The 20,668-nt window shown below is 44.3% G+C and overlaps 1 protein-coding gene across 2 annotated transcripts in view; it reads left to right on the top strand.

Annotated features, from left to right (window-relative positions):
* Positions 1 to 11,910, top strand: part of FOXK2 (forkhead box K2) — a 72,249-nt gene extending 60,339 nt beyond the window's left edge. For both annotated transcript variants that reach the window (XM_057715598.1, XM_057715599.1), the window contains exon 9: positions 8,668 to 11,910. In XM_057715598.1, the coding sequence (XP_057571581.1) occupies positions 8,668 to 8,864 (197 nt within the window). In that variant the 3' untranslated portion in view covers positions 8,865 to 11,910. The remainder of the gene's footprint in view (positions 1 to 8,667) is intronic.
* The last annotated feature ends 8,758 nt before the right edge of the window (positions 11,911 to 20,668 follow it).

The raw sequence follows: 20,668 nt of genomic DNA, 5'->3' as shown, positions 1-20,668 counted from the left end.
GCTCTCTGTGCCTAGAGATAGTTTCTTCGAAAGAGAGTGGGGAACAGAAGGCTTAATTGTGTTGACCTCTGAATCCTTACTGAGCTATTAAGGGATAGAGACCTGGGACACCTCATGTGATCCCACGTACCCCCTGCTCCTCTCCAAATGCAACGGAAGAACAAGATCTGCAACGTTTTCTAGGGAAGACTGACCACTGAGAGTTTCTGTTTTGTTTTTTAATAAATTTATTTATTTATTGGCTGTGTTGGGTCTTGGTTGCTGCACACGGGCTTTCTCTAGCTGTGGCTAGTGGGGGCTACTCTTCGTTGCAGTGCGCGGGCTTCTGATTGCAGTAGCTTCTCTTATTGCAGAGCACAGGCTCTAGGCGCACAGGCTTCAGTAGTTATGGCATGCGGGCCTCAATATTTGTGGCTCATGGGCTCTAGAGTACGGGCTCTAGAGTACAGGCTCAATTGTTGTAGCATATGGGCTTAGTTGCTCTGTGGCATGTGGGATCTTCCCGGACCAGCAGATTCTTAACCACTGCACCACCAAGGATGCCCGAGAGTTTTTTGTTTTTAAGTAATAGGTAACATTGCTGCCTGTGGATAAATTGAGAAATTTGCAACCAGTTGCCCATTTAACGTGCTTTCTTCCTTTAGCCCTGTGTCTCCTAAGTAACTAAGAGTTATTCGGGCCTCATTCTTCTTTTCTCCATGAATAACTGTTGTCACAGGTGGTCCGGATGTGGCAAACCTGGTGGCCCTGTGTGGAGCTGGAAGCACAGGTAGTGTCGAGAGGTGGACAGTCCATTTCTGGTCCGAGCCGTTCTTCCCCGTCGTAAGCCAAGATGTAGGCCAGTGACTCCCAATATCATGTGCCTTAGACTCACTGAAGGACTCCCTCGCAGAGTCCCCAGCTGAGCAGGTCTGGCCTGGGGCCCAAGAATGTACATTTTTCACATGGTCCAGACCTTCTGAGAACTACTGTGCAGGTCAGGGCCCTTTTATGTCCACCTGTCTGTCCAAGGAGTTTGAAAAACTGTGTATCCCTTTCACATATTTAAATTGATATCTAAAAATTTTCTTTATAAATTTAATAAGGAATTAAATTTTCCACTACTGAAAATATTGTTTTATTTTTTTTAATTTAAAAAAAGAATTTTTTTTTTTGTGTCTGTGCCGTGCAGTTTGCAAATCTTAGTTCCCCAATCAGGGATTGAACCCACACCCTCAGCAGTGAAAGCTTGGAGTCCTAACCACTGGACTGCCAGGGAATTCCCAATGCTGATATTTTAAAATAAAACTAACATCATTCTTTTAAACATGCTCCTGGCTCTGAATACTGCCCTGATTTGATGCCCACTTTCCCCCACATATCAGCACACAGACAGGCAGGCAGGCTCACCAGTCCTCGTGGCTCAGTCCCATGCCCGCCACAGATTTTGTGCTAGTGCCATGTACTTTATGCTTAAATGTCATTTACTGAGTACATATTTTCTCTGCAACAACAAAATGTAGAAATATTAAAGATTTAATTATCTGTGACTAAGGATTCATTTATCAATTATTATAACTACAGAATTGATGAAAACCAAAATTAAAATTATAATTCATTAAAAGTTGTATTTGGGAATACCCTGGCAATTCCCCTAAGGGTATAAAATAATTATTTGAACCTTAGGGTTCAAATCATCTGTATTTTTTTTTTAATTGTGGTATTCAGTAAAATATACATCATATAAAATTTACCATTTTAAAGTGTGCAGTTCAGTGGCATTAAGTATATTCACAGTATTTTGAAGCCATCACCTGTTGAAAAGCATTTTCATCACCCCAAAAGGAAACCTCATACCCATTAAGCAGTTACTCCCCATTCCCCACTTACCTCAGTCCCTGGTAACCACTAATGTACTTCCTGTGTCTCTGTGGATTTACCTGTACTGGATATTTCCTACGAATGGAATTGTATGAATTGTGGCTTTTCTTAGCTGGCCTCCTAGCACAATGTTCTGAGGTTCATCCATGTTGTAGCACATGTCAGTACATCATTCATTAGCTGAATATGCTTTCATTTTGTTTATTCATTCATCAGTTGATGAGCGTTTGGGTTGTTTCCATCTTCTGGCTATTAGGAATAATGCTGCTGTGACATTCATATACAAGTATTGGTTTGAGTCCTTGTTTTCATTTCTTTTGGGTGTATACCTAGCAGTGAAATTGCTGAGTTGTAAGGTAATTCTCTGTTTAATTTATTGAGGAGACACCAAATGGTTTTCTGCAGCAGCCACAACAATTTTCCATTCCATTCTCAGTGATGTACAAAGGTTCTGATTTGTCCACATCCTCACTTGGTATTTTCTTTTTTTTTTTTATCATGGCCATTAATTGTGGTTTTGATTTGCATTTCCCTCATTACTAGTGGTGTTGAGCATCTTTTCATTTGCTTGTTGGTTATTTGTATGGCGTCTTTGAAGAAATGTCTAAATCCTTAGACTGTTTTTTTCCTAAATTGAGTTGTTTGTTGTTGAGTTAAAGGAGCTCTTTATATAGTCTGGATATTAGGTCCTGATCAAATACAGGTTTCCCCTGCTATCCAAAAGTAGAGGGTTCCTGTGAAACCTGAGGACATGCCTAGCTAATGGGTGCACAAAATGAGTCAGAATAGAGCACAGATGCTTACAGATGCAATTCAAAGCTCTGGTGACTTGATGCTGAGATGGAGTATGCTTCCCAGGGAGGAGCTCAGCAGTGCCACTCACTGCTTAGGGCTCTGCTGCCTCTCTAATGACTCGCTGCAAAACAAATGGTAACTTTTCGCTTTTCACCTTTCTCCATAAGTGAAAATCCTCTTTAGATTTCTTTCCATTAGCAAAAATGGGCACTAATGTAGGTCTTTCATAAGATCAAAGTGGCATAAAGGGGACTTTCACAGAGAGGGGTGTGGGGGATACCTGTATATGATTTGCAAATATTTTCTTCCATTCGGTGGTTTGTCTTTTCACTTTCTTGATAGTATCTTTTTTTTTTTTTAATTGGCTGTGTTGGGTCTTCGTTGCTGCACACAGGCTTTCTCTAGTTGCAGCGAGTGGGGGCTACTCTTCATTGTGGTGCACGGGCTTCTCATTGTGGTGGCCTCTCTTGTTGTGGAGCACGGGCTCTAGGCACATGGGCTTCAGTAGTTGTGGCACATGGGCTCAATAATTGTGGCTCATGGGCTCTAGAGCACAGACTCAATAGTTGTGGCGCACAGGCTTAGTTGCTCCATGGCATGTGGTATCTTCCTGGGGCAGGGATCGAACCCATGTCCCCTGCATTGGCAGGCGGATTCTTACCCACTGCGCCACCTAGGAAGTCCCTTGATAGTGTCTTTAATGCACAAAAGTTTTTAATTTTGAAGACTTCTACTTTATTTCCCCTTTTGTTTTTTATGCTTTTGGTGTCATATCCAAGAATTCATTGCCAGATCTAAGGTCATGAAGACTTACACTTAAGACTGCTGCATTTTCTTCTACTAAGAGTTTTATAGTTTAGCTCTTATGTTTAGGTCTTTGATGCATTTTGAGTTAATTTTTGTATATAATGCGAGGACCCAGCTTCATTGTTTTGCAAGTAGAGAGCCAGTTGTCCCAGCATCAGTTGTTGAAGAGACTGTTCTTTCCCCATTGAATGGTCTTGGCTCCACTGTTGAAAATCGGTTGACCTCAGATGTATGGGTTTATTTCTCTCAGTTCTGTTTCACTGATTTTTGTGTCTATCCTTATGCCAAAACCACACTGTTTTGACTGCTGTAGCTTTGTAGGAAGTTTTGAAATCCAGAAGTGTGAGTCCTCCATTCTTTTTCAAGAATGTTTTGACTATTTTGGATACCTAACAATTCCATGTGGATTTTAAGATCAGCTTTTCCATTTCTGGGGGAAAAAATTGAGATTTTGATAGGGATTGCATTGAATCTGTAGATTGCTTTGGGTAGTATTGCCGTCTTAACAATACTAAGTTCTGTAATCCTTGAGCATGGAATATCTCTCCATTTATTTAGGCCTTTAATTTCTTCAACAATGTTTTATAGCTTTCAGTATATAAGTCTTAAAGTGTTTAAGTCTTGGTTAAAATTCTTCCTATTTTCTTTCTTTTGAATGTTTTTCTAAATGGAATTGTTTTCATAATTTTCTTTTGAAATTGTTCATTGCTACTGTATAGAAATATAACCGATTATCGCATGTTGATCTTGTACCCTGCAAGTTTGCTGAATTCATTTATTGATTGTATTCATTCTTGATTTAGGGGGTTTCCTTATGTGTGTTTGTTAGCATTTTCTATATATAAAGATTGTCATCTGCCAGTAGAGATAGTTTTATCTCCTTTCCCATTTGGATGCCTTTTATTCCCCTTTCCTGCCCAGCTGCCCTGGTAGGACTTCCAATACAGTGTTGATGAGCAGTGGCAAAGCGGGCTTCCTTGTCTTGTTCCTGATCTTGGGGGAAGCATCCAGTCTCTCACCACTGAAGCTAATTAACCATGGGTTATCATACATGTTATTATGTTAAGGAATTTTCCTTCTATTCCTGGTTTGCTGAGTAGTTTTATCATGAAAGGGTGTTGAATTTTGTCACAGGCTTTTTCTGTGTCGAGATGGTCGTGTGGGTTTTCTCATTTATTCTATTAAAACGGGATATTCCATTGGTTGATTTATGTGTTGAACCATCCCTTCATTCTGAGGTAAATCCCACTTGGTGATGGTGTGTGATCACACTTTTAATATGTGGTTGAATTCGGTTTGATAGTATTTGGTTGAGGATATTTGTATCAGTATTCATCAGGGATGTTGGTTTGTAGCTTTCTCATAGGGTCTTTGGCTGGTTTTGGTATCTGGGTAGTGCTGGCCTTGTAGAATGAATTTGGAAGTCAGGCCCAGGCCATTGTGCATTGGAACCTTTTGGCACCTTCTGGGGTGCTCACACTGCTCCCTAAGAAATCCAACATGCTCTGGCCACTTCTCAGCCTCTTCCACACTGGACCATGGCTCTGGTCACAGGTACTCAGTCCATGTTTGTGGAGACTCTGCTACCTTAGACCTCCATCTTGTGGGACAGTTTTCTCAGGAAGAAAGGTGTTTTCATCCTCTGACAGTGTCCCTGTATGACCAGTGTTTCACCTGTTCTAAGGAGTCTCCACTGTGCTCACAGGTATTATTCCTTCTCATAAAAAGTGGCCCCAGCCTCCAGCCTGTGCTGTGCTGGGGTCCAGGCCCTGTCAGGTGTTGAGATGAAAGGGTTTTGTGGGCACCTGCTCTGTCTGCCCGGTGGTGTCCTCTGTTGACTTACCCCAGCCTCCTCCGGGAATGACTTGCAGGTTGCAGTTGCAGCAGGCAGAGCGCCCACTGGAGCCACACAGCCTTCCGCTGGCACGAGGGGAGAAGCTGCTTAGACTTGGTGGGGCACAGCCTGGTTAGCAGTGAGGCAGCGCCGCCTCCTCCAGGGCATCATTCTGCTTCTGCGCCTGCGGTACCCACCCCATGTGAGTCTGCTGCTCCGGTGCGACTCCTTCGAGGTGCTCCCATCCACTTGAGCCTGTGTCCATGGATTCCATATTTTCAGATTTCTTGCAGATCAGTGAAATTTATAATTCCCAAATCAGGACTCATTGTGCTTTCACAGTCCTTTGCAGCTTTGTGCAGAGCAGCAAAGTATATGAGTTCGGCATGCTGGTTCCCAGCTGAGCAGAGCGTGGCAGTGCCCCTCCTCCTCATCTCAGTTCCCACGGTGAACACGTGTCCTCACTGTTTCCTGGGGCCACGTTTTTCATGCTTTGTGCTTTTTGTTGGTGGTTTTGCTGTTTAAAGTGGCCTCCAAGCATGGTTCTGAAAAGGCCTGGAGTGTTCTAGGCACAGAGGCTGTGACGTGCCTTATGGAGAAAATACAGGCATAAGTTCAATGTTAATGGATTAATGTATAGATTGAGTTGTCTTTCATCAGAAACACATAAAACAAGGTACGTGTTGATCAGTTGCAAGCCCCACCCTGTGTTTCCCCTGGGACAGCAGCTCAGCGCCTGCCAGCCTGGTGTCCCGTCTGGTGTGGCTCAGCTTTGGGCGCTGATCACTCACAGCTGTGCTGAGTATCTCTTAGGAGCAGTGGTGCTGGGCTGTAGCAGCAAATGTGTCCGTGAGTTATGCTCGGACCGGAGTGGAGTCTCTGCCTGAGTGGAGAGTGCATCCCAGGACACAGCCAGGAAACCGGGTAGGACAGTGCATTGGCAGGGAGACCTGTAGGGCCAGGGGCTGCTGGTGTGGGAAGTGGGCACGCTGGGGGACCAACAAACATCCAAGCCCAAGATGGGTGTTTCAGGGGCGTTCCCAGCCACAAGGAGGCTGCAGGGGATCCGCTGGGAGGCCGTGCCACCGTCTGGGTTAGAGCTGCTGGCCTCTGCCCATGTGTGCAGACTGTGCTCATGGGTGGGTGGGGGGCAAAAGGGGTCAGGATGGTGCCTGGCGTCCCTTTGGAAGGTGACCCTGGAGTTGAGTCACCCTCCTGCTGAGGCACCACGTGACTGAGGGCTGAGTACCCCCAACGGGAACACGGTGCTCTCCTTGCTTTGTGGGCACCTGTATGGCCTCCGAGGAGAGAGCTCCAGTGTAGCACATTGTCACAGCCGCCTTCTCACCCTTGGGAAAGGAAGCCTGTCTCCCCAGGCATGTGCCTTGAGCTCCGGTTACTGCTGCCACAGGCATGGGGAGGGGGTGGAAAGGAAAGCCTGGCCTCAGTCATGGATGCAAATGTGTGGTTCACTAGCATGGTTATGGTTGTTATTTCTTCAGCAACCCCCCCATCATTTTGGTCAGATGTGGAGTTCTGGGCCGACGCTGTGCTTATTAGGTGGCATCCCACCTGCTCGCTGTGGCCTGAACTCCCCTTTGCACTCTTCCTGCTGAGATTTCTCCTCAGCCCGCTCCTCAGTCTCCTTCACTGTCCTGGTCCTTTCCTTTTCTTTCTGTCACCTTTCTTAAGGGTTTGCAGATCACTGTTAGCAGAAGACTCTGCTCAGCATGGCCTAGGCCATGCCTGCTTATGAATCCGGGGCCCAGGCTCCACCCCAGACAGCAGGCCCTGCTCGCTGCTGCCCTGCCCGGCCGCAGCAGCCCTTTCTTCCAGTCACATCATTTTTCAGGCTTTGACCAATTGTCATGATCTACCATTAACTCCATTCTGCTCTGATTCTACAACCACTACATCCTCCTGAAATAGCATTTATTCAAGCCAGAATTTTGTGGGGCATCTCCCAAAGTAGCCAGGGTTCTGTGTCTCCACCATGGACTGCAGCAGTGAAGTGTGTGTCCTGCTAGAACCCAGGCTCCGTGGCAGTGCTGCCCCAGCACCACACAGGCCCTTATTCGTGAAAGTGACACAGCAGTCGTTCTCGAGAGATGACACTGGAGGTGGTCAGAGGCCCCTTGTTAACCAGGGTCCAGCTGCTGGTCCCTTTGTTCCCTAAAGGCATGGCCACATGAGTTTTTCTACACAAAAGCCTGCTGCGACTTTGATTGGAATGGTGGTGAATCTGGAGATGAGAGTGGGGGCACTGGCATCCTGGCAGTGTCGGAGCTCTCCTTTCTTTGACCTCAGTCTGTGTCCTATGGCTTCCTGTCTCTTTCATTTTGTAGACCCTCTCTCATCTCCTCACTTAACTTCAAGTTCCATTTCTTGGGAGGAAATTCTTTAATCCCCTTGTGCCAGCTAAAGCAGTGTATACCTGGAGTTATCAACGTTTGGTATAAACTTCTTATGCTTATAGCTCATCTGCAGCATGCAGAGCAGACTGTCATGAGTTGCAGCAGCATTAACGTGTAGTTACTAATACCAGTGTGGCGGGACAGCATGTGCGTCACTGCTGGGACTCAGGCATGCGCAGGAGACAGGGTCGCCATTCTGGGCTCTTTGTGCGCACATCTTTCTCCGTCTGGCCGCCTGCTGCCATGGTCCGAAACCTCCCTCGGGGCATGAGGGGGTGGGGTGGGAAGGCAGGGGTCTTTCTGGACAGGATGCTGCTTATCCAGTCACTGTGCCTCCTCCAGCGCACACTGTACCCCATCCCCCACCTCACCCCCATCCCCACCCGTATGGAATAGGTGCGGGCTCCTCGCAGCCCAGGCCTGCCCTCCCACCTGGAGGACCAGCACTTGTAGGTGTGGGGCAACCATCTTTGGTGCATCCCTTGCCGTTTGCCTGTTGTATGAGGCAGGTGAGATCAGAGGTGGTGGAGGCCCTTGTGCCTATGAGGAGGAAGGGCCCTTCCATGAAGACCAAAGAGAAGAAGGCTCGGGTGGAGGGTGTGGGGAAGCCAGCCCAGGGCTCAGAGAGCCCCCTCCCAGATGCAGGCTTGGCTTGCTGCACCGTGATCCCCTCCAGGCCTTGAGGGCTCTGCATCAGGGAGAAGCTGGCAGCGGCCCCCTGGCTAAAACAGCAAACCCTTCTGGTCTCTGTCCCACCTCTGCCTCCGTCCAGTGCCGTGCGCCCCGCCCCCACCGCCAGGCAGCACACTACTGGAAGTAATAGACAGGTGCCAGCTGTTCACAAAAAGACTCACTGTTCGCGCAGTTCACGTGTGGCAGGGTTTCTGATCCCCAGGGGCCTGGCAGGGCTGAGGGTCCACGCAGAAGCACAGGCTCTGACTCACTGTCTCTCTGCAGCAGCGGCGAGTCCCTTGCACATGCTGGCAACGCACGCCTCGGCGTCGGCCTCCCTGCCCACCAAGCGCCAGAACAGCGACCCGGCGGAGCAGCCGGAGCTGAAGCGGGTCAAGACAGAAGATGGCGAGGGCCTTGTCATCGCCCTGAGTGTGGACGCACCGCCGACGGCCGTGCGGGAGAAGGGCGTCCAGAACTAGCGGCCAGGAGAATGTTTCTCACTTTAATGTCAACTCTGTGGTGCCAAAAGGAGACACTGCCTCTCACCGACGCTTGGAGCGCATTCCCTCGGTGGGTAGAGGGCCCTGCGGTTGGACTTCACCTCAGCACTGGAAACACAAACCCAGATGGCCTTAAAACTCCTTAATTTAAAGACTGAAGTCACCCCTGAACAAAACCACACAACGCAGCAAAGCTGGGCTCCGGCTCTGGCTCCCTGCCCAGTGCTCAGCTCAGCTCAGCTCAGCTCAGCTCCGAGCAGAGACTCACAGTCCTTCCAAGGGAGGACGCGTCTGGTGCGAGCGGACCTGCTGGGCTGGAGCCACCCTGCCGCCACCAGTAGACAAGACAGTATTTTGTTGTTCACATGTGGAATTAGAATATTTTGAGGTGTACTTTCTTTCTTTACAAAATAATGGGGTCTTTGACATTTCAGATCACTCCATTTCTACTCTGGAAATTTTGGAATCACACAGGACCTTTTGTGTGGATTTCATTTGGGGAGAAAAAACAGCGTAGTTTTGTTTGTTTTTGTTGTTTGTTTTCAGCCTATGGAATGATTTACTTTTGTCTGTCCTTTTTAAGTTAAATGGAGCTACTTGACATCTGCAAATTTTCCATGTTAGAACAGTTACCTGATGAATTTAATCCACCTCCATTTCCATGTGTAGGATGGACAGACAACAGACGGACACCCGCAGCCTCTAGTAACCCTGATGGAAAGAGCTGCCAGGCTCGCGGAGCTGCACTTACCCATTTCTCTTTCTTGCTACTTTTTGTTGTTTGTTTCTTTGTGTTGACTTTGTCCCTGGCATAATTTTCCACTCTAAGTAAAACAAGTCTCCTATGTATTGTGTATGTTTAAAACGACAGAACTATTACTTCTTTGTTTGGAAAAAAAGATTCAATCTTTTATCACACACCCTTTTCAAACAAACGTCACAGATCTCTCCGTGGCACGTTCGCTATTTTAGGTGCCGTCACCAGCTCTCGGCATCGCCCGGTCAGCCGGCCGCCCGATGATGTTGCGGTTTGCCCCCCTCATGGCAGGAGCAGCTGCTGGGGTGGAGCAGAAGCTGCCTGTTGATACAAGGGTCTTGGAAGCAGGCACCCTCCGCCCGGGTAAGCACTGGAAACACCTAGGTCGCCTTCTGATTTGTAATAGGAAATTCCCCTCAGTCTTTTAGAACTGAATCCAGTACCAAGGCTCCTGCGAAAAATAAAAGCAAGAGGAAAGGAAACAAAGGTGAAAGAACGAGAAGTAGGAGGCCCGCACAGCCTCAGTCCATGTTCCTCCAGAAGAAAGCCACTCACCTTTCCAGAGGGTTCTGGGGGTCAGAGCCGAGCAGCATGCAGACAGAAAGAGGGCTCTGGCCTTATTGTGAATTTTTAAATGTCATCATCATAACATTATTTATTTAAATGTAGTTATTTTGGTATTTAATTTTTTTTAAATAGAGGAAACCCCCCCTGTATTTTCCTGGTGGAATGAAACGGCTCAGAATGGTATATTTAGGCAATTTAAAAACATTTATTATTTACCTAAAGACCAAATATGATAAATCTGTTCTAAGTATTGTGTGTCAATCCATGGTATGGAGCTGTCACAATGTTATTGCAGGTAATGCATATTAAAAATTATGAAATTACTGCACACTAGCTGGATTTATAACTCAGCCATTTAAAAAATAAAAATGAAACCATCATGTGAACGAGACCACGTGTGTGACAGTAGCAAAATCTAACTTGCAGACTGAAGCACGGACAGATCAGAGCACCTCAGGGCAGCAATCTGCATCTCCCAGGCACTTTACAGATACCTTGGAATGTATGTTTTTATTTGTCTTTTTACTCAGAAGGTTTGCAATTTGCAAAATAATTCAGATCTGCTGTGTCCTATATGTGGGGTTGGGTCACTCCACTGAGTGCTCCATACCTCTCAGCCACAGCCACTGCAGCCCCCTGACCGTGAGCTCTGGGGAGGTGAGTGGATAAGACCACCCTGCTGGGGAGAGAGCTTGGGCGACACTAAGCAAATGCCTCATGTGCCCTCCAGGAGACGCATCTCCACAACCGTCCAGAAAGACTCGGGCAGGTCTCCCTTTGGGGCCCGTCCATCAGTTGATTATTCCTGAGCCTAAAACGTAGCCGTTACGCGTCTGCAGGGGTTTCTGCTTGGTTTATAGGTAAGGAAAGCACGCTGTTCTCAAATCTGGAGAAGGGAGGAGGATAGCTCTTGCTTCCAGGAGCTAGAGCATGCCTTTTTCAGAGGTGGGGCATTCTCTTTCCTTTTTCCCTCTGTCCAGTGCGGTTGGCTCATTCACTGGCACATAGGAATTTAAGAATATCAAGGAGAGGGCAGGGGAAAAAACATAGATTAACAAACTACCATGTCCTGGGCACTTTAAAAATTTTTGAATTTAGCTCTGCATTCCCAGGAGCCCTTCAATACCTGGGAGTCCCTGAGTTTGTGTCCTTGTGGCCCCACTTGATGCCTGGTGCTACATCAACAGTCACATTGCACTTAAATCCCACCCAGCTGTCCACTCGTGGTTCCTAAATGTCATTTCAAAAAGCCTCTGCTTTGACCTTTGCCAAACTTCTGAGCTCCCTCAGGAACTAAAAACTTCATTTCAGCAGTTTTGCCCTGAACCAGACAAAAATACAAACGGGACCTCACATGTGATCCAAGTGATGTGGTGCATCCCAAGGTATCTGTGCATGGTTTTGGATTGATCTTCCTCTCACGTCAGTAGAGTCTCCACTTCGACAGCTGAGCTCCTTAAATGCATCACACCTCGCATCGTCCCCCTGGAACAACAGAGTAGGCAGGGTCGCGGTCAGAAGTGGGTGGGGCGTGTCAGGACTTGGGATTTCTGTGCTGTGTGACACAAGGAGACAAGTGACAATCTTCAAGCCCTAACCTCCACTATTCTAGAAAGTATAGTGGTGATTTGTGTGCAAAGATTTGAAATTTTAAAAGTACCAAGTTCCTGAAATTCAATAAAATATTTTTATTAATTTTAATTGAATACAGAGTATCATTGTCATTTTAAAAGCTTAAGCAGGCACTGCTTTTTTGCTTTTTTTGTAATGCTCTCTCCTGAGCATGCCAAAGGCCTAGAGCACTGGAGCGAATGTTCGAAGTTGCTGCTGTGAAGACAGCAGTTCCTTGACTCCAGCAGGAGAAAGGGGGCATTGAGTGTTTGCATGTGAAAAGGGCACTGGGTCACAGGCAGTGATAACGGTCTTGCTGGCTTTTATCCATCATGTTGGAGTTTTAAAACTTGCTTTGAGGTTATAGTTCTAGCTGCCATTTCTTCTGCAGGACTTGCCCCTCAGCCTGAGAAAGATCATTGCAAATAGGCTGGGATACATCCTCCCATGAGATGTAAGTTGTGTCTAATGAGGCACATGGGTATTCCCATCCCCACACTGTTAACATTTGGATTGTCCAGCTACTAGAAAGTCTGTGGTACAGACTGCCAATGTCCTGAGGAGTACTAGGAGGAGGACTGAAATAATGACACAAAGGCCCCTTTGGGAGCTAAATGAAGCTCAGGGACAGAGTTCACATGGAGTTTTGTTCTTGACATCAATGCTCTAATGTAAAAACAGTTCTATTAGCATAAAAGAACTGCTCCTTGTGTACTAAGACTCTCTCTCCTAACAAAAGGGAGCATTCCTAAATGTCTTTTGAGATCTGTTGTCTGTGTTGTATTAATAGATGCTTCAAAATGTATTAGGTCTTACCTCCCCCTTTTCGCTCAGGAAGAGTTACTCTGGTAATTCATTAGGGTCATCTTGTTGGAGTTAAACTGAGTCAATTAAGAGGTGACAGCTATCCTAGAGGAGATAACATACTTTAACCCAAGAAAAAGATGTTGAAAGGAGGAGGCCTTCAGGTATAGGAAACAATTCAGTAACTCTGATAAAGAGGTCTTTCATGTAGCAGAAGCCATGTAGTTATTGTGGGGAGGCCCATATTTAGGCCATATTTGGCTGAGGAAGACATTGGGGGGAATTCCCTGGTGGTCCAGTGGTTAGGACTTTGTGCTTCCACTGCAGGGGGCACAGGTTCGATCCCTGATCGGCGAACTAAGATGCCGCATGCTGTGCGGCACGGCCCAAAAAAACACGGAGGACATTGGGACACGTCATGAAGCTACGTGCAGTTGCCACATAGTGAGTTCAGGCCTAAACATGGGAGGTGAAAGAACCCATAGTATGTAGTGATTTAAACTGTAGCCTGGTGGCCAGCACTCATCATACGTCTCTTTGGACTATGCCTCTTGTTGTTACCCCTCCACGTCAATACAAAATTAGATTTTAACATGGGTCTTAGGTGACCTCTGATGAGATGACTAAACCTGTGGGCACAAAGTTTCTGATTTTAGAAATGTCCTTCTGAGATCGCAGTGGTGTCCCAGACACTCTGCTCTGTGTCTCAACCGTTGGCTGAATCAGTAAGGCAACTATCTGTGAAAAAGAAATAGTAGCAGGGGGTTTAAAACTGGAAGAACGATCAATGTGATGGCTTCCCTGAACTTTTCTCCCCTCTTGTATTTCCCGGTATAGACCCCAGGACAGTCTCAATATCGGAACCGTGTGTTAGGAAGGGCACCCCTGTGGGACACGGGGAGGGAGGGCACAAAACTGTGCCTGTAGGCAGCAGCCCTGGAGACACTGAGGACTCAGAGAAGAGGAACTGAGAAAGGGGGCATTTCTAGTCCAAAGAAGGTGGGGGTGAGAGGGAGAAATACTTTTCTTTGGCCCCAAGGAGTATGCAGTGTCACGGAGGCTAAAGCCTGAGCCTTTTAGCCAACGGCCAGGAAAGGGGGTACCTGGGAGACAAGAAGTTAGAGAAAGACTCCGTAGGGCTGTGTATGGCATCGTGGGCTCACCCTCCGCTGCACATGCCTGAAATTGGCTGAGGAAGCAGAGCGAAGGCTTTATTAATTGAACTCTCATAAAGATTGGCCCCAAATAGCACTGCAGAGCTTGGGAAACAATGACCCCCCCAAACAACTGACCCCAAACCACAACCCATAGAGGGCAGGTCAGCACATTTATTCTAAATGCAGCCAGGTTATTTGCCTGCTTAAAAAAAAAATTCTACATTCTCTAGAGGATTTAAATAGGACTCAGAAATTCATAAAATGCATAATGTCCAGAATACAGTCCAAAATTACTCAGTGTACAAACAGCCAGGATAGTCTCTTAAGGGGAAAGAAAATTAGCAGGTGTCAATTTAAACATGTTGTGAATAATCAGAAAAGGCCATTAGCTTTTTTTTTTTTTTAAGCTGTGAAGTTCTGCTTTATAAAGGGAAAAAAAAAACCCAAACAAATAAAAACCAAGAACACACTTGAAAAAACAGCAGCTCCTGCTGTAACCCTTCTTACCTCCCAACCTACCTTACAACTGTTAGCTCTTTTGTCTGTTTCTTTGGAGACCCTTACATCTAGAATGAATATGCTTTCCTGGTTATTTGAGACATTTTATGTATTTCCTTCCTGATATGGAGGATGAGACTTTATCTTACTTCCATCACTCCATCTCTCCTGCCTCATCCTTATAGTTTTTTTTTTTTTTTTGACATACAATAAACTGCATATATTTAAAGCGTAGAATTTGATTTTTTTTCCTTCTATATGGCAATCCCAATCTCCCAATTCATCCTACCCCAACCCCCCCCCAACAACATTAGCTTTCTATGGCTTTAATTATTGTAAACAAACCACGAAATAAGGGCAAATGCTCTTGAAATGAACCAAAAGCTATAGAACTTAAAAATAAGAAATGAAAAATTCAGTGGATCAACAGAAAAATGCTTGGAAACAAACAAACCTTAGCCTCAGGGACCTGTGGAACAATATAAGAAGATCTAATATACCCTGGGTTAACGAATTCCCAGCAAGAGGAGAAAGACATTGGTGTAAAATAAATATGTATAAAATTTAATAATACCTGAAAATGTCCCAGATATAATTGTAAAGATTCACAAAGGTCCAAGTAGGATAAACTCAAAGAAAAGCCATGTCAAGACATACCACTGGCTGGGACTTCCCTGGTGGCACAGTGGTTGGAAATCCACCTGCCAATGCAGGGCACACGGGTTTGAGCCCTAGTCCAGGAAGATCCCACATGCTGTGGAACAACTAAGACCATGCACCACAACTAATGAACCTGTGCTCTAGAGCCTGTGAGCCACAACTACTGAAGCCCCCAAGCCTAGAGCCCATGCTCCACAAGAGAAGCCACCACAATGAGAAGTCCATACACCACTACAAAGAGTAGCTCCCGCTCGCCGCAACTAGAGAAAGCCTGAGTGCAGCAATGAAGACCCAGTGCAGCCAATAAATAAATAAATAGATAAATTAAAAAAAAAAAACAAAAAAAGCAGACCACTGGCTACTGAAACTGAAGACATTTTATCTTGAAAGCAGCCAAAGAAAAGTTATTGAGTAACAATAATATGAATACAAATTTCTCATCAGAAACCACAGAGGCCAAATGACTAGACAATTTTTAAAGGGCTAAAGGTAACTGGCAATTTAGACTACTATATCCACAGAAAATATCAGGAGTGCAGATTAAAATATATTCTTAGATGAGGGAAAACTAAGAATTCTTAACCAGTAGAGCTGCTCAAAAAGAATTGCTAAAGGACATTCTTCAGGCAAAAAGTAAAGAGCAGAGAGAAATGTTGGAATTTCAGGAATGAAGGAAAAGATCAACAGAAATGGTAACTATCTGGGCAACTATAACTAGTTTTTCCTCTTAAATTCTTAAAAATATTCTAACTGTCCATTGTTAAGGTTTTAACATTGTCTATGAGGGTTTTCAGTGTATGCAAATATAATACTGACAAAAGTACAATATGAAGGAGGAAGACAAAGGTTTGTAGGTCTGTACGTCTCTGCACTGAAGGGGTAGAACATTCTGAAGTAGACTGAAAAGCTAGCTTTGTGTGTGCTAGTCACTAGTGCAGTCACTAATCCCTAACAAAGGTGAAGGAAAAACCCAACAGGTAAATTAAAATGGAATGCTACAACTTTTTTGAAATAACACAAAGAAGGCAGAGAATAGGAAACTAAAGGGGAGGGGACAAGCAAAAACAATAATATGGTAGGATGTTATCAATAATTACATTAAATATAAATGGTCTAAACATACCAATTAAGGGAGTGTCAGATCAAAAAATAAGACCCCACTTACTTTAAGTAATATGGATAGGTTAAAAGTAAAAGGATAGAAAAAAATATATACTGCAAACACTTGAATTAATGTCAAAGGAGATCTCAGAATAAGGAAAATTATCAGACATAAAGAAGGACATTACCTAATGATACAGGGTCAACTCGCCAAGTCGCACAACAGCCCTAGGGTTCCAAGTACCCAACAGCAGTGCCTCAAAAAAAATGAAGCAGGGACTTCAGTTTCAGGTTTCATGTGTAAGGAGCTGGGAAGTCACCACTTCATCTTAACATGTAGATAGCACAACAGCCCGAAAATCAACAACTTATCATGGCTCTAGGAGAGGTGAGGATGCAGGGGAGACCACTACCCCTAAGGCTGGAGGGACAGATGGGCGAACACAGGAGCAGAGATCACCACAGGGACCGGTGCTGGGCTACAAAAACCTAAACTGATCAATCAACTGCTTGACAACTCTGAGAATTAATACCCCAGGAGAACCCAGTCTGAAGGGTTCCCCACACTTTTGTAAGTTTTACTTCCAGAAGCTCAACCAGGTTCCCACAGAAAATATTGGAGAAAAGCAGGGGAGGGGAAAGGAACCATGTTTGAAATAGTCTAGAGAACTGCTGCCTTCAGGAGAAAAGAGTTAACCGGAGCCTAGCCTGATTCGGTTTTTCAGAGCTTATCTGATCTAGAAGGGAAATTCCCAACCAGCCCACTCTAGCCATCCTGTCCCACCCAAGAGGGAAGAAAACCTGAGACTCTAGTGCAGTTCATAGCTCAGAGGCACAGACTCGCTAAGACCGAGATCTGCCCATAGGACTGTACACCTTACCACATCACTGAAGACCTGTTTACAGCAGCTCCTTTTACCCAGTACATCATGTCCAGTTGTTAAGAAAAAATTACAAGGATTAACTAAAAGGAAAACAATTTGTGGAGACAAAGCAAGCATCACAACCAGATGTAGTACGGGTGTTGGTATTATCAGATGGGACTTAAAACAACTAGGATTAATATGTAAAGGACTCTAATGGATAAAGTAGCAGCATGCAAGAACAGATGGGCGATGTAAGCACAGAGATGGAAAGCCTTAAAAAGAACTATAAAGAACATTGTAACAGAAATGAATGTCTTTGATGGGCCTGCTAGTAGATGGGACACAACTGAGGAGAGAATCTCTGTGCTTCAGGATGCATCAAAAGAAACAACTAAAAAGCTAAGAGAAGAAAGACTGGAAAAAAAAAAAAAAAAACCCAAAAAACAAAAAAGCCAAAGCAGAATATCCAAGGACTGTGGGGCAGCTACATAAGCTGTAACCTATGTGTAAAAGGAGTACCAGAAAGAAAGGAGTGGAAGAAATATTTGAAACAATAATGAATGAGAGTACCTGGCATAGTATGAGCCATTGCTTAATCTTTTCTCTATAAATAAAATGTATGAATTGTGCTAGTTTAGAAGACTAAAAAATAAATAAATAACTAAAATAATGAATGAGAATTTCCCCCAGATCCAGGAAGCTCAGAGAACACCAATCAGGGTAAATGCAAAAAACAAACAACCAACTACCTAGCTATAACATTTTCAAAAAACAAGGACAATAATACAAAACAGTAACAGATGTGGTAGATATTAATCCAACTGTATCAGCAATCACTTTGAACATCAATGGTCTAAATATACCAATAAAAGACACAGATTGTCAGAGTGGATCAAAAAACAAGACTCAATTATGTGTTGTCTACAAGCAACTTTAAATATGAAGACACTTAATATAGATTAAAAGTAAATTAATGGAGAAAAAGATACCATGCTAACTAATCAAAAGAAAGCAGGAGTGGTTTTTTTTTGTTTTGGGAGTTGTTTTGGTTTGTGGGGTCTTAGTTCCCTGACCAGGGATTGAACCCACGCCCTCAGCAGTAAAAGCACAAAGTCCTAACCACTGGACTGCCAGGGAATTCCCAAGAGTAGTTATTTTCAGACAGAGCTGACTTCAAACCAAGGAAAGTTATCACTGATAAAGAAGGGCACTGCATTATGGTAAAAGGAGCAATTCTGCAAGACAATGTAACACATGAAGCAAAAACTGAAAGAACTAAAAGAATAGATGAATTCACATTACATTTCAGTACTTCAGCACTCATCTCTAGGTAACTGACAAAATAAGTGGAAAGTCAGCAAGGCTATAAGAGCCCCAAGCAACACCAGTCAACATAATTGTCGCATTCTACTCAGCAGAATACACATTCTTTTCAAATGCACATGGAACATTCACCAGTATAGACCAAATCTTGGGTCATAAAACAAAACTTACAAGCTTTAAAGAATTAAAATCATACATAGTATGCTCTTTGACAATTAGGGAATTAAGCTAGGAATAGATAAAAGATAGTTTTTAAATCCTCAAATGTTTGGAAATTAGACAACATATTCTGAAATAATCCATGATTCAAAGAGGAAGTCTTAAAAGGAATTAGAAAATAATTGTAACAGAGTGAACATGAAAATATATCACGTGTGAAATGCAGCTAAAAGAGTTTATAGGGAATTTTATAGCACTAAAGGTTTATATTAGAAAAGAAAACCTAAAATTCAGTCATCTACGAGTCTACCTTAAACTAGAAAAGAATGAACGTAACCCATAGCAAATGGTCTTAAAATTGAAAAAATAAATAAAATTGAGAGAAAAAAATCAATGAAATCAAAGCTGATTCTTTGGGGGAAAAAAAAAAAGTCAAATTAACTCCAGCTGGAATGACTTGAGGAAAAAGAGAGGATACAAATGACCTCTATCAGGAATGAGATAATGTCATGATGAGCTCCACTGCTCTAACTGCCTCCTATCTGGCCTGTTATGGAGGGCAGGATTCCCACACCGTGTACATGGGGGTGGCTGGACACGACACTGACACTGGACAGATGAGATGGAAGGCATTTTATTAGTCACACACACTCACACCTGAGGACACTGGAAGCTAAGCAGGATCACATGGGGGTCACTTGGGAACATAGTGAACAACCTGGGGCTTCAGGAGGCAGGCTTTGTAGTATCAGGAGTGGGGGACCCTGTTCCCATAGGGGGATGTGATTGTTCGAATAATCCCATGAGTTGGAAGGGAACTGAAAATGCTTACTCAGGGATAAACAGGAGCTATACCTGTTCTGTTTGATAAGGAACGTTGTTTGGCTGGGGGGCTTTATTCATGGAAGTCGAGTGGGTAGAGGGAATTTGTACTTACGCCATTCCAGGCCTTCCCGGCTGAACCAAATGTTAAGGTAGCATGTAATATTGAACCTTAATTTCAGGCTTTATACCACATCCATATCTATAAAAAGGATAACAAAGGAAGCCTATGAAAAACTGTGCTCATAAATTTGACATCTTAGATGGAACAGACTAGTTCCTTGAAATACACAAACTACCAAGTTTACTAAAGAAGATATAGGATGACTGAATAGGCTTGTCAAGAAATTGAATTTGGGACTTCCCTGGTGGCACAGCAGTTAAGAATCCACCTGCCAATGCAGGGGACATGGGTTTGATCCCTGCGCCAGGAATATCCCACATGCTGCGGAGCAACTAAGCCCATGTGCCACAACTATTGAGCCTGAGCTCTAAAGCCTGTGAGCCACAACTAATGAGCCCAGGTGCCACAACTACTGAAGCCTACGGGCCTAGAGCCCGTGCTCCACAACAAGAGAAGCCATGGCAATGAGGAGCCTACGCACCTCACCAAAGAGTAGCCCCTGCCTCCCACAGCTAGAGAAAGCCCGTGTACAGCAACAAAGGCCCAACACAGCCAGTAAATAGATAAATAAATAAATAAGTAAATAAGTAAATAAATAAATTTATTAAAAAAAAGAATCTGCCTGCCAATGCAGGAGACACTGGTTCAAACCCTGGGTCAGGAAGATCCTACATGCCATGGAATGGAGCAACTAAGCTCGTGTGACACAACTACTGAGCCTGTGCTCTAGAGCCCGCAAGCCACAACTAATGAAGCCCACAAGCCTGGAGCCCGTGCTCCACAACAAGAGAAGCCACTGCAATGAGGAGCCCGAGCACCACAATGAAGAGTAGCCCCCACACGAAACAAGTAGAGAAAGCCTGTGTGCAGCAACGAAGACCCAACACAGCCAATTAATCAATCATCAATAAATAAATAAATAAATTTGAAAAGAGAAAAAAGAAAAGAAATAATCAGTAAACTTGAAGATAGGGCAATTGAAATAACCCAATCTAATCAGAAAGAAAAAAATAAAAAACCCAAAAAATAGAACCTAAAGGTACCTGTGGGACACCACCTAGCAACCAACATATGTATTATGATAATCCAGAAGGAGGAGAGAAAAGGGGGCAGAAAAAAAAGACACAAATCTATACAAGATGCTCAACAAAATTCAAGCAGGAGAAACTCAAGAGAACTCCACAGCTTATATCATACTCAATGGTAAAAGACTGAAAGCTTTTCCTCTACCATCAAGAACAAGACACACATGCCTGTTTTCACTACTGCTATTCAACACTGTACTAGAAGTCCTAGCCAGAGCAATTAAACAAGAAAAAGAAAATTGGAAAGGA

Source organism: Hippopotamus amphibius, chromosome 17 (genome assembly GCF_030028045.1).
Source record: "Hippopotamus amphibius kiboko isolate mHipAmp2 chromosome 17, mHipAmp2.hap2, whole genome shotgun sequence".
NCBI classification, from domain to species: Eukaryota; Metazoa; Chordata; class Mammalia; order Artiodactyla; family Hippopotamidae; genus Hippopotamus; species Hippopotamus amphibius.
Note: the sequence above shows the minus strand (reverse complement) of the source record. Positions and strands in the feature narration are given on the sequence as shown.